Source organism: Pediculus humanus, genomic scaffold, assembly GCF_000006295.1.
Source record: "Pediculus humanus corporis 1103172108318 genomic scaffold, whole genome shotgun sequence".
Lineage (NCBI taxonomy): Eukaryota > Metazoa > Arthropoda > Insecta > Psocodea > Pediculidae > Pediculus > Pediculus humanus.
Genome location: NW_002987887.1, coordinates 948,509 through 961,434, shown reverse-complemented (window position 1 = coordinate 961,434; position 12,926 = coordinate 948,509). Strand labels below are relative to the sequence as shown.

The 12,926-nt window shown below is 25.0% G+C and overlaps 4 protein-coding genes across 4 annotated transcripts in view; all 4 read left to right on the top strand.

Annotated features, from left to right (window-relative positions):
• Positions 1-1,504: 1,504 nt before the first annotated feature.
• Phum_PHUM603210 (glycyl-tRNA synthetase, putative) lies at positions 1,505-4,644 on the top strand (the record flags this gene model as incomplete). Its single annotated transcript, XM_002432824.1, has 11 exons — positions 1,505-1,765; positions 1,888-2,234; positions 2,316-2,481; positions 2,576-2,871; positions 2,951-3,113; positions 3,185-3,349; positions 3,494-3,747; positions 3,825-4,020; positions 4,094-4,187; positions 4,264-4,451; positions 4,534-4,644. 11 exons carry the CDS (start codon positions 1,505-1,507, stop codon positions 4,642-4,644), a joined length of 2,241 nt encoding a protein of 746 aa, XP_002432869.1.
• A 348-nt stretch (positions 4,645-4,992) lies between these two features.
• Positions 4,993-6,185, top strand: Phum_PHUM603200 (Testis-specific gene A2 protein, putative; the record flags this gene model as incomplete). The annotated part of the gene is made up of 5 exons (XM_002432823.1): positions 4,993-5,046; positions 5,128-5,347; positions 5,414-5,643; positions 5,729-5,876; positions 5,959-6,185. 5 exons carry the CDS (start codon positions 4,993-4,995, stop codon positions 6,183-6,185), a joined length of 879 nt encoding a protein of 292 aa, XP_002432868.1.
• Positions 6,186-6,545: 360 nt separating this feature from the next.
• On the top strand, positions 6,546-7,196 carry Phum_PHUM603190 (cornichon, putative; the record flags this gene model as incomplete). Its single annotated transcript, XM_002432822.1, has 2 exons — positions 6,546-6,686; positions 6,876-7,196. 2 exons carry the CDS (start codon positions 6,546-6,548, stop codon positions 7,194-7,196), a joined length of 462 nt encoding a protein of 153 aa, XP_002432867.1.
• Positions 7,197-11,142: 3,946 nt separating this feature from the next.
• The window catches only part of Phum_PHUM602870 (1-phosphatidylinositol-4,5-bisphosphate phosphodiesterase, putative), a gene marked incomplete at both ends in the record, with an annotated part of 56,225 nt that continues 54,441 nt past the window's right edge, over positions 11,143-12,926 (top strand). The window contains one exon of the mRNA XM_002432821.1: positions 11,143-11,241. Within this exon, the coding sequence (XP_002432866.1) occupies positions 11,143-11,241 (99 nt within the window). The remainder of the gene's footprint in view (positions 11,242-12,926) is intronic.

The following is a 12,926-nucleotide window of genomic DNA, read 5'->3' as shown; positions in this document are numbered from 1 at the left end:
AAATGCATTAGCATGCGATTAACTCGACTTTTGTTTCATTCGATTATTTATTTATTTATTTTTTTTTTTTAGATAATTACATAGGTTATGTTAAAAAAAAACAAATTTGAAAAATTTAAACCATAAAATTGAAAAAAATTTTTCTTTTTCTTCTTCATCTACTAATTTGTAAATTTACAACAACAACAACAACAACGACAAAACAAAAAACGAAACAATTTGCAATATTTCAAATCGTTCGTTGTTTCCGTTTGTAATGTTTGCAATTTAAATTGATTTTTTTATTTTACAATGGAATGAAACATCTGGTGGGAAATGAAAATCACGTTTTTATTAGTAGTAATTTTATAAAAAGAAAAAATGAGAAAAAAAAAAGTTTTAACACGAATGATTTCATTTAATTCGTTTCAATCATACAATTAATAATTTTATTCGTTACAAAACAATTAAAATCAATTTTTAATCTATTTCAATTTTACATTTCCCCCCCCCTTTCCCCTTCCCCCCAAAATAGATTTTATTGTTATGTGACCTCCTGTGATAAAATGCTAATCACAATTAAAGTAAATTAAATTAAAAAAAAATTTTCTATAAACTTTTAAATAAATTTGCAAATGTTTTCGAAATTATTCGACAGGGAAAAAAAACCAGTTTTGTATCGACAATATGTAAAAGTTAATAACAAATGATTTTTTTTTTTTACAATATATATAAATAACAACAACTTTCACCATAATTTTGATCTAATTTTTTTTTTTTACAAGGTAAATCATAAAACATACCTTCGTTTCCGAAAAGACTCCAAATTCTACTAAATAGGAGTCCCATATTTTAAATAAATGTCTTTTGGCCATCCGATTTAATGTTAATGAAAAACTTTATCTCATTTTTATATAAATCACTGAATAAAACAACTTTATTATTATTATTATTATTATAACAAATATTAAATAAAACTGTAAAACATCTCGAGTTAACTGTATTACACGATATATATATGTGGGTCAGGTTTTTTTCAAGGCTAGGGTTAAACAAATAAATTTTTTTTTTAAACAAATATCAATTAATTATCATTATTTTAACGATGTGGCGAACGCGCACGAATAAAATCACAATCCAAATTTTTTTTTTAAAAAAATTTATTAAACTTAATTGAAAATGTGCACATAAACAAATTCACACCGCAATATATTTATTATATATAATGATTGAAAAATGATTTTAAATAAAAAAAAATTTTTTTTTTTTTTGAAACCCAAAAAACAAAAAAAATAAAAATAAAAAAAGAAATTTTAATCGACGCGATTATTTAAATAAATGTAATTAAATTATTTTAATAAAATATTTAAATACCCGCTATTTAAATACTTGTACTGACGTTTAAAAAAAAAAAAAAAAAAAAAAAAAAAAAAAAACTTTTTTTTTTTTTGTATTTAACTAATGTTGTAAAGTCCCCAAAAGTACGAAATCAGGTTTGCAACTTTTTTTTTATGTTGGCAGTATCATGTTACGAATTAGCCACTTGGCAAACGTAACGAGATTACCGCAAAACGTGAGAAAGTTTTACATTAGAAAATTATTTGTCGAACCGAAAGGTTGTTCAACGCGAGTGATTTGTCGTGTTCTATGTTATCAAAAACCCGTTAAAAAATTTAACTGGGGTAAAAATAAACCTCATAGAAAAATACCATTAAAGGAATTTTTTAAAATGGATCCGAAATTGGAAGAAGTATTAAGTCCGTTTAGAGCTGCCGTCAAAGAACAGGTAAATTTTTACCTTTTACAAACGCATATTTTTTTTCTCATTTAAACGATGGTTGTTGTTGATTATTTTCTCATTTTCATTGTTATTTTTTCTCATTTTCGTTCATGATATTTTCTTTTTAGGGAGATTTGGTAAGAAGTTTAAAAGCACAAAATGCCCCTGACATAGACATTCAAAAAGCAGTTGCTGAACTTAAAGCAAGGAAAAAGTTATTGGAAGATAAGGAAATTGAACTTTCTCCAAGCGTTTCAACATTCGATAGAAGCAAAATGGAGGATTTGTTAAAAAGAAGATTTTTTTACGATCAGTCTTTTGCTATATATGGTGGAATAACTGGTCAATTTGATTTCGGTCCCATGGGTTGTGCCTTGAAAAGTAACATTTTGTCAACATGGAGAAGTTTTTTCATTTTAGAAGAACAAATGTTGGAAGTTGATTGTGCTATTTTAACACCAGAACCTGTTTTAAAGTAATTTTTTTTTTAATGAACTAATAATATTCATATCATTGCATCATAATTAGCAACTAACTAAAAAAAAAATTATTTCAGGACTTCTGGTCATGTTGACAAATTTGCCGATTACATGGTAAAAGATGTCAAAACCGGTGAATGCTTTAGACTTGATCATTTAATTAAAGCTTCTTTAAATAAATTATCATCTGACAAAAAAACTCCTCAAAATGTCAAAGATGAGTGCGAAGATATTTGTGTCAAGGTGAGGTGGTTCATTTTTACTTTTTCGGGGGGATCAAAATATTTTTTTTTTTAATCATCATGAATTTAAAAATTTAAAATGTTTTTAATTACAGCTGGATGGCATGACAAGAGATGAAATGGGTGCAATATTAAAAAAATACAAAATAAAATCTCCACTATCTGGTAATGATTTAACCGAACCTGTAGACTTCAGTTTAATGTTTGAAACTTCGATAGGTCCGACGGGTTTAACCAAAGGTTACCTTAGGCCTGAAACAGCCCAAGGTATTTTTGTTAATTTTAAGAGATTGTTAGAATTCAATCAAGGTAAATTACCTTTTGCCGCTGCTCAAGTCGGCCAAGCGTTCAGAAATGAAATCTCGCCAAGATCAGGACTAATAAGAGTGAGGTAAGAAGTAAAATTAAATGGTTAAAATTATCAGCATTCATAAGATTATTCATAATTTTTTTTTTGTTTGTTATTTAAGAGAATTCACATTAGCAGAAATTGAATATTTTTGTGATCCCTCTGATAAAAGTTATCCCAAATTTCAAAACTTGGCCAACACGATACTAAATTTATATTCGGCATGTAATCAACTCGATGGAAAATCTGCCGAAAAGATGACAATTCATGATGCTGTTAAAAATGTATGTAATTAGAAGAAAATTTCGATTTAAACAGAATGATTTCATTCCTAATTTTTTTTCAATTGTTAAAGGGAGTCGTTGCGAATGAAGCATTGGGTTATTTTATGGCCAAAATTCAATTGTTTTTATTGAAAGTCGGTATCAATCCAGAGAGAGTTAGATTTAGGCAACACATGAGTAACGAAATGGCTCATTATGCAACTGATTGTTGGGATGCTGAATGTTTGACCTCTTATGTAAGTAAAAAGTGAGTTTAACACTTTTTTTTTTTTTTTCTCTTACATAAATTATAAGAAGTGAAAGTCTTGTTTTTTTTTTTCTCACAATCGAAAGATTCAATCAACAAAATGGTTTATCTTAATTCACATTTTTTTTTGTAGGGTTGGATTGAATGCGTGGGATGTGCAGATAGATCAGCTTTTGACTTGACACAACACAGCAAAGCAACAGGTATTAAATTAATAGCTGAAAAAAGCTTACCAGAACCCAAGACGGTGACGATAACCGAAGTCATTTCCAACAAGGCTTCCATTGGAAAAGTTTTCAAAAAGGATGCGAAAGCGATCACGACAGCATTGTCATCTCTTTCACTATTTGAAATGGAAGAGGTTAAAAATCATTTAGAACAAAAAGGGTATTTAATTTTTCATTTATTTTTTACTTGTGTGTTCACTTCCTCACTCACTCACTGAATGTGATTTTAACTTGCAGTTCGTACGATTTGAAAATTAACGGTAATTCATTTAATTTACCCAAAGCCATGATCGAAGTTAAAACTCAGCAAAAGGTTGTTCACGTCGAAGAAATAACACCCAACGTTATCGAACCATCTTTCGGAATTGGAAGAATCATTTATGCATTATTCGAACAATCTTTTAAAACGAGAGAACTCGACGAGCAAAGAACGGTAAATGTTAAACATTTGAACGTTTTTTTTTTTTAACTGTCGAATGATTTAAAACATTTTTTTTTTTTTTCAGTTTCTTTCACTCCCTCCTTTGGTGGCACCCATCAAATGTTCCATACTACCGTTGAGTGGAAAAGTCGAATTTGTTCCATTCGTTAAAAAATTATGTAAGAAAACAAATTTTTTAGACAGAGAGAGAGAGAAAGAGGCAAAATTAACCTAATCGATAAATTAATTTTTCAGCCGAAGAATTGACAAAGTTAGATATATCTTACAAAGTGGACGATTCCGCGGGAAGTATCGGAAAACGTTACGCGAGAACAGACGAAATCGCCATACCTTTCGGCGTGACGATCGATTTCGACACGTTGCAATCACCGCACACGGTCACGTTAAGAGAAAGGGATTCAATGACTCAAGTCAGAGTTCCAGTACGTGCATCCCTCATTAATAAAAATTAATTTTTTTACGGGATCCCTATAATGTTTACTACCTTATTTATTGGTTTTACAGGTCGAGGATATTCCAGATTTAGTTTCTAATTTATCCAAATCGAAAATAACGTGGAATGAAGTGACACAAAAATATCCAAAATTCGAACAACAAGATTCAGTAAAATCTTAGGATTAAGTTTTTCTCTTAACTGTTTATTTTTTTTTTTTTTTTTTTACTGTTTGAATAAAATAATAATTAAATAAGAAAATTAATTGTTTTGCGTTTGTGAATCCCCTTAAATCCTACATAATTTTTTTTTTTCCAATTCATCAACGTTGGAATTATTAAATTGTGTTACTTTGATTTAAAAGATTAATAATTGGAACGATTAGAATGGTAATCAATTCAAATTTAAATTATCAAAACGTTTTACACATCGTCTGTTTGATATATTTAATAATATTAATTTATTTAAAATAATTAATTTATCATTAATAATAATAATAATAAATAAATAAAATTTAAAAAAAAAAAAACATGAGCGAATTTGAAACAATGGGTGAAGGTGGTGAAGAAGCTGATTATATTGGAGTAAGTTTTAATATTTTTTTTTTGGGGGAAAGAGGGGGGATTTTAAATTATTATTATTAATGGAGGGGGGATTCGTTAAAGGAATATTACGGTGATAGAAATTCTAAAAATGAAAGACACGGATTTGGTCAAGCCATATTACCAAATAAAGATCGATATAAGGGTTATTATAGGAAAAATCTTCGTCACGGTAAAGGATTTTATGCTTTTAGAAATGGTGCCAGGTACGAAGGACAATATAGAAAAGGTATAAAACATGGTTTTGGTACTTTCTGGTATCCCGACGGTTCTAAATACGAAGGTTGGAGGAATGATATTAATGAATTGGGGGGAGGGGGTATAAAATCTAATATTATGTTATTTTAAGGTGATTGGAAACGTGATCTTCGTCACGGTTTTGGAGCTTATTATTATTCAAATGGAGATTTATACGAAGGACATTGGTATAAGGGTATCAAAGAGGGTTTGGGTACATATTCGTGGAGTAATAATACAGAAGTTAAATTTTTGGGTACTTGGAGAAATGGTATGATGGACGGTCCGGGACAGATAATACATCAAGGTCATAGATATCATGGAAATTTTAAATTTAATTTGGTAAATTAATTATTATTATTATAAATTTTGTAATTACCTGGTAGACGATTGTTACTAAATTTGTTTGTTTATAAACTTTTAAAAGCCCCATGGCCGAGGTTGTTATACTTTTGAAGGAATTGGAATGCTCCATGGTTTTTACACACATGTCAAAGATCCTAATTATAGAGAAGAAGAAAATGTTTTACCAAGTGGCGACAATGAAGAAAACCTTAAAAAACCAAGCAGAAAAGGTTTTAATATTTTATGTGGATTGTTAAAAATAAAAAGAAAATCTGTTTAAACCAACACATATACGTTATCTATTTTAAACAGGAATTATTCCTCTTTGGAAAGCTAGAAAATTTACAGAATTCCTTTCATCCATGATGCCAAAAGATCCAGTACCTGTTGAAATTCCAGATTCGGTTTCTACATCTCCTGATGAAGATAGTGACAGTTTACCACAACCTGAAACAGAAGATGAAGAAGGTTTGGAAAGTGAAGTTGGACCATATATGGAATCACTTGAGAATTTGGTTAGATTTTCAAATTTTTATTAAAATTACTTACATTCATTCACTTACAAGTAAAATAACATAATGAAATCCTTCACAAATTGTACATAATTCAAATTATTTTTTTTTTGTTATAGAATTAAGAATTACGTGTAAGAAACAAAAATTATGCGTTTGCATTAAAAAAAATTAACAAAATTGGCGCAAAAATATTTTGAAATTTGTCGAAAGAACGTCAAAGAAGAATTGCGTCACATTTTTTTTAAAAACAAACTTCATCATTATTATTATTACAAGTTCGTAGTGGTAACTGTTTAATTATGATCAAGAAAGTAAAATTCTATTAATAAAAAAACACAATTTTTTTTTTGTGACATCTAATGATTATTTTAAATATATATAATAATGTCTGAATCTTTACTTTTTGCATTTGCACTCGTTGAAACAGCCGCTGTCATATTTTTATTTGTTTATTTTATAATAACACTATCAGATTTCGAATGTGATTATTTAAATTCTCAACAATGCTGCTCAAAATTAAACATGGTAAGTTAATATTTGTAAAAGGTTATTTTTTTCCACAGAATTAAGTACTTAACAATCATAACGGTTTTTTAATTTCTTTCACTCTCATAATGTTTAATGATTAACTGACCTTTCAAAGACATTTATTTATTGTGTATAATAGTTTTGAATCATCAAAAGCAAATTTATAATTTATTTATTTATTTTCAGTGGGTGATACCAAAATTGGGAGCTCATGTTTCTCTCACACTATTACTATTATGTTATTCTCGTTGGATGTTAGCCATAGCGAATGTGCCTCTTGCCGCATGGCTCGCATATGAATTTTATTCGGTACCAAAAGGTAACATGGGAGTTTATGATCCGACTGAAATATACAATCGTGGACAGTTAAAAAAACACATGAGAGACTGTATGATATTTTTAGGTTATTATTTAGTGTTTTTCTTTGTATACCTCTATTGCTTAATTATTTCATTATTAAAAGGTAATCCACTCGAAAGGGATGAACCGGAAATGTCGGTATTTTAGACATTTCATTAAAAAAAAAAAAAAAAACTATTTATTTAATCAATTGAAAGTAAATAAGTAACAAAAATTATTTGCTTGTAATTTGTGATTGATGTTGGACAATTTAAAACTCTTCAAGTTTATATGTAAATTATTTTTTAAGTACAAAATATAAATCCTCACATTCACATAAATTTTTTTGTATATTCACTTGCGAAATGCTTAACCGATATTACTAGTATTTAAGTAAAGTCGAGTATTTGTGAGAAATTTTTATTATTATTATTATTATTATTATTATTATTATTAATTAAAATTATTTATTTATTTTTATTTATTATGAATTAAGATAAATTCATAAGAACAAGCTTATATTTATTTAATAACCTTAAAAAATAATGAAAAAAAAATTTGTCGGAATCAAATCGAATACTACTCTCTCTCTCTCTCACAGAAAAAAAAATTATTATTAAATCATGTTTTTTAAAATAATTGTCATTAAATGACAATTTAATTTACAATTAATTGTTTTTTTATTATGTGATGCAATAATTTATTAATATATAAATGAATGAACACTACAAATCGATTAAGAAAAATTCTTTTTTTTTTTTATTGTTAATTTTCATTTAAATAACATTTTGGAAAATTTTTTTTTTTAAATCGATAATCATTTGTATTAAATTTGATTGTTTATTAATAATTATCGAATGATAAATTTTTAAATTATATAAAATTAAAAAATGATATAGAACAATTTTTTTTTTCTTAATGATAATGCATAGCGAATAATTTTTGTTTAAAACATTAAACGATTGTTTCTGTAATAGATTTTATTTGAAAAAGAAAAACTAACAAAAACATTTTAAAATTTATTTTATTTATTTATTTATTTAAAACGAAAAGTTAATGATATATTTTAATTAACAATCAAATTCATTTTGTTTGTATTACATTCAATGTTTAGTTAATCATCACCTTAAAATTTTCTATCGACCGCCATATTTGTTTTTTTTTTATCATCATAAAAATATGTAAATGACCGAATAAAATTTTGTTTATTTAAAAATCCTTTTTGTTAAAATTTTAATGATTATAATTATCTGTTAAAAGGAAAAGGGGAAAAGTTTCCCGTTGGGGGGTTTAAAAAAAAAAAAATGAAAAGAAAAGGGGGGGGTCGGGGGGCAATGATTTTCTTTTGTAGGGGGTTTTAATAAAAGAAATGGTAATAATGGTAATAAAAGAAAAGTTTTTTAAAACAAAAAAACAAACCGACCGGCTTGTAAGGTTTTAAATAAAAAAAAAAAAAAAAAAAAAAAAAAAGGTATTAAATTTAATAGTTCATTAAAATAAAATAAAAATTTTTATGGTTAATAAAAAATGGAAAAAAAAGTTTTTTTTTTTTTTTTTATGATGATAATAATAATTTTATCCTAGTTAATAACATTAATAAAAAAAAAAAAAATTAATTTAAATGCAATAATTTAATTTTAAATTTTTTTTTTCCTTTTTTTTTTTTTTTTTTTTATTGTTCTGTTGCTTCCATCATTGCACGTTTATTTTTAGAAGAAAGGAAAAAACCTTTTATAAAAATTATTATTATTATTATCATCATCACTTTTTTGTTTTATGCATCACGTTCGTACCTTAAGTGTACTTGTTAAACTACATTTTTTTTTTTTTTTTTTTTTTGTTATAAAATTTTCAAGTTCTCTTATTCGATTGATTTTTTTTGTTTTACTTTCTGTAAAAATATTTTTAAAAAAACCCTTGTTGTTTTGTATTTTTTTGGGGGGCCATGTTTTAATTTAAAACGTTTATAACTCTCTTTCTCTCTCTCTCTCTCTCTCTTATATAATTCTTTATATTTTAACATTAATTTATATACAAAATAAATAAATGTAAAATTTTCTTTTGTTTTTAAAATGAATTTCCCTTCTCCCCCCCCTCTCTCTCTCTTTTTACATCTTACAAAATAATATAAATGATGATTTGAATAATAATAAGACAGTAAACGGGGAGGTGGGGGGGGGAAACACAAATCAAAAACAGCAAATGTTGTTATTTTTATTTTTTTTTATATAATAAAATTCTGTTATTATTATTATTATTATTATTATTATTATTATTATTATTATTTCTCTTAAATAATGATTTGTTTAAAAATGTGTTGTAATGATGATGTTGAAATGACTGCTTTCTTTTTATTATTATTATTAATATATAAAAATATAGAAATTTTATATTGATGCATAATTACACAATACATTTATTATTATTATTATTATTATTAGTATTTATGTATTGTTTTGGTTTTTTAAATAAGTTTCATTTACTCCCCTTTTACTTTTCCTTTTTTTTACATTAATAATTTTTAAATGTTATCGAGTGTGAAAAATAATGTTTGAAAATTTTTTTTTTCGAATTGTGAATAAATGACAGAGTATCATTATTATGAGAAAAAAAAAAAACATACCTCATTATTTTCTTCTTTTGTTTTCTGTTAAATAATGAAACATTATTATTATTATTATTATGTTTGATTTAAAAAAAAAAAAAAGAAAACTTTTGATGTCGATAAATTTATGAAAGATAAAATTGCCAAGTACTGGAATAAAAATTAAAACCTGTTACATTAGGTATAATGTTCATATTCGATTAATTTATTTTTTTTAATAAAATTTTAAGTCATGAAATAATAAAATTGCCCCCCAAAAAAAAAGAAAGAGAAAGAGAGAGAGAGAAAACGTTATTGTAATATAAATGATTTTTTAAATTTATTACAAACATTTCAAATAAAAAAAAAAAAAAAAAAAATATTATCCATAAAATTTTGTTAAAATGTCCATTTTATAACAATTTAATTTAATATAAAAATAAAATTCTTTTTATTTTCTCCCTTTCTTTTATAACAATAAAATAATAATAATTTTAAAATTTTTTCAAACTAAATATAATTCTTTATAACTACCTATATCGATTTATTACATTACCTTGGCACAAAATAAAAATTACAAAAAAAAAAAAAAAAGAAAATTGCGATCGTTAACTTTTTTTATTTTTACATCGAATGATTTTGTCGAAAAAATTTAAAAACGTTAAAAAAAATTTTTTTTTTGCACGAATTTAAAGAAATAAATTTTTTAAATATATACCTTTTTAAATTAAATTCGATGGGTTGATTTAAAAATACGATACGACACATACACAAATAAAAATTTTAATTATTTTGAAAAAAGATAATTGTAATTTAATAACGACCATGTTTAAAACCGTCAAACCTTTTATTAAATAGTATAGGTTCAAATGAATTTATTTTTGTCGACAAAACGACAAACGTAACAGCAACAACCAAAAAAATTATTATTATGGTTTTATTATTTAAAAGTCGTTGTTAAAAGGGTAAAAAAAAAAAAGAAAATTTTAAAAAAGAATTTTTTTTTTTTTTTTTTTTTTTTACCGGTGAAGAAGATAAAGGAAAAAAGAGAAAAAAGAAATCGAGGGAGAAAAATAGATTCGTTTTTTTTTTTTTTTTTTTTTAAAGTTGTCGCAAATCTGCGACTGTGCGGAAAAATTGATCTGATTGGCTGTCGAGCTCCCACTGTGCAAATGGATGGAATATTCTACCGGACTTCCGTCTCGTCTGTCATGAAACGGCAGAAAAATTTAATTTTAAAATTTTATAAAATGTTTTAGTGGATCAATATTTCGTTATATTTTTTAAGCAGTTATAACTGCTAATTTTTTTTTTTTTTTTTAATATTTTTTTTTCTCTCTCTCTCGATTAATGTATTTCATCGAATTTGTTAAATTTCACATAAGTTCAAGTGAAATGTCCGGCAGAAAAAAATTTTTTAATTCTCGTTTTCTCGGAGTGATAACCTTTAAAATTTCACCGATTTTGAACGGTTTCGGACGGGGTAAATATCAGAGTTTTTTTATAACGGTGTGAATTTTATGAAAACAAATGTCTGCATCGAGGGTACCTGCTCATATCGCTCTTTTGAAACCCGTTGAGGTACCGCAAAGCCTTGTTAATGGTGAAAAATTTGTAAAATGGGAAGAGGTGAGTTAATGATCATTTACTCATTTATTATATTTTTACCATTGTTCACATTTAATTTATTTACGTGGCCCCAAAAACTATCATTGTTCACATTCTAAAATATCTTATTTCATACTTTCATTCATCTTATGTTAAAATCTTCTTTTTTTCCTCCTTTCCATGAGCTTCATTTTGTTTCCCTCTATTCAAGTTTTATTCATATCAGTAATCAAACTATCTATTATTTAGGTTTAAAATTAACAGTTATTTGTTTTTTTTTTTTATTAAATTCCACATATTCTAAATAAACATTACATAAATTTATTTAATAGGCCATTTTATTTGATCTTGGTAAAAATAATAAAATGCTTGCTCGGTTTTCATGCATTCGTTATAACAATACCATTTTTTTTTTTTTTTTATATCGTAAAACTTTTCGGTTAATATCATTCGAATAAAAAATTAAATTATTATTAAATATTTTTTAAAAATATGATAAAATTATATATTTTAAATTGATTACTACTAATATTTTGTTTTGAAAACTCATTTAAATTTTAAATATTTGTTTTTTTTATTTATCTATATTTTACAAATCAAAATATTATAAATGAATTATCAAAAGTGAACAATTCATTGTTTTTCACAAACTGTTGCATTGAACACCTGTTGGGATTTCAGTATGCTAAATTAATTTCTTTAAGTTAGTTTTTTTTTATTTTTCTGATAGATATTTTTATTAAACTTTAATCGACTAAAAAATAATAATAATAATGAGAATATAAATACTATAAAATATAATAATTACTCGAAAAGTTGATAATCGTAGTGAAAAGTTGTTTGTGTAACAATTTTCAATATCAAATTTAACAAACAGGTGATTTTCTATTTCTTCAACCCGATTAATATTCTTTATTCTTTTTTTTACTTTTTAAACAAGTTAAAAATTAAATTTTTTAAAATATAATTTCGAATGAATTACAATAAAATGAATCAAAACATAATTTTATTATGATTTCATTTCGTTAGAGACACATTCGTTGAAATTTTTTTTTTGAATTTTAACCATTTACAAGTCTTACATCTATAATTTTTAAATTTAAATTATAAATTAAATTCTCTAAGGTGTTGTAATTTATTATTTTCAAGGTGTTGTAATATAATATTCAAATCATATTGTCCATATTTTCAAGATGATGCCTTGCGAGATTTCTTTAATTTCATTCGAATGTTTCATTTTTCTTTTTTTTCTCTCTCCATACAATAAATAATGACTTTTGTTTCGAATGTAATAATAATAATTTTTTTTTTTTTTTTTTTTGTATCGAATGAATGATGTTTGAAAATTACTAATGATTCTTTCTTAATATAATTCATTTGTGTGTTTGTATGTCAAATGTGAAATATGAAAAAGAAAAATAATAATAATAATTGTAATGCACTATATGTAATTTGTTTGAAAAAAATTACAAACATGCAATCATTAGTCATTTATTAAATGTTTCAAAAAGCAAAAAAATTCTTAACACATACAAAATGATTAGAAATTATGTAATTGCCAAGAATTTATAACATTTTTTCTATTTTTTTACCTTTTAGAAATTAATTTTTGTGTGTGTGTGTGTGTGTGTGTGTGTGTCTGGTGATATAATATATTTTCAATTATATATTTAAATAGTGTAGTCAAAGGTCAACCACCATGGAGA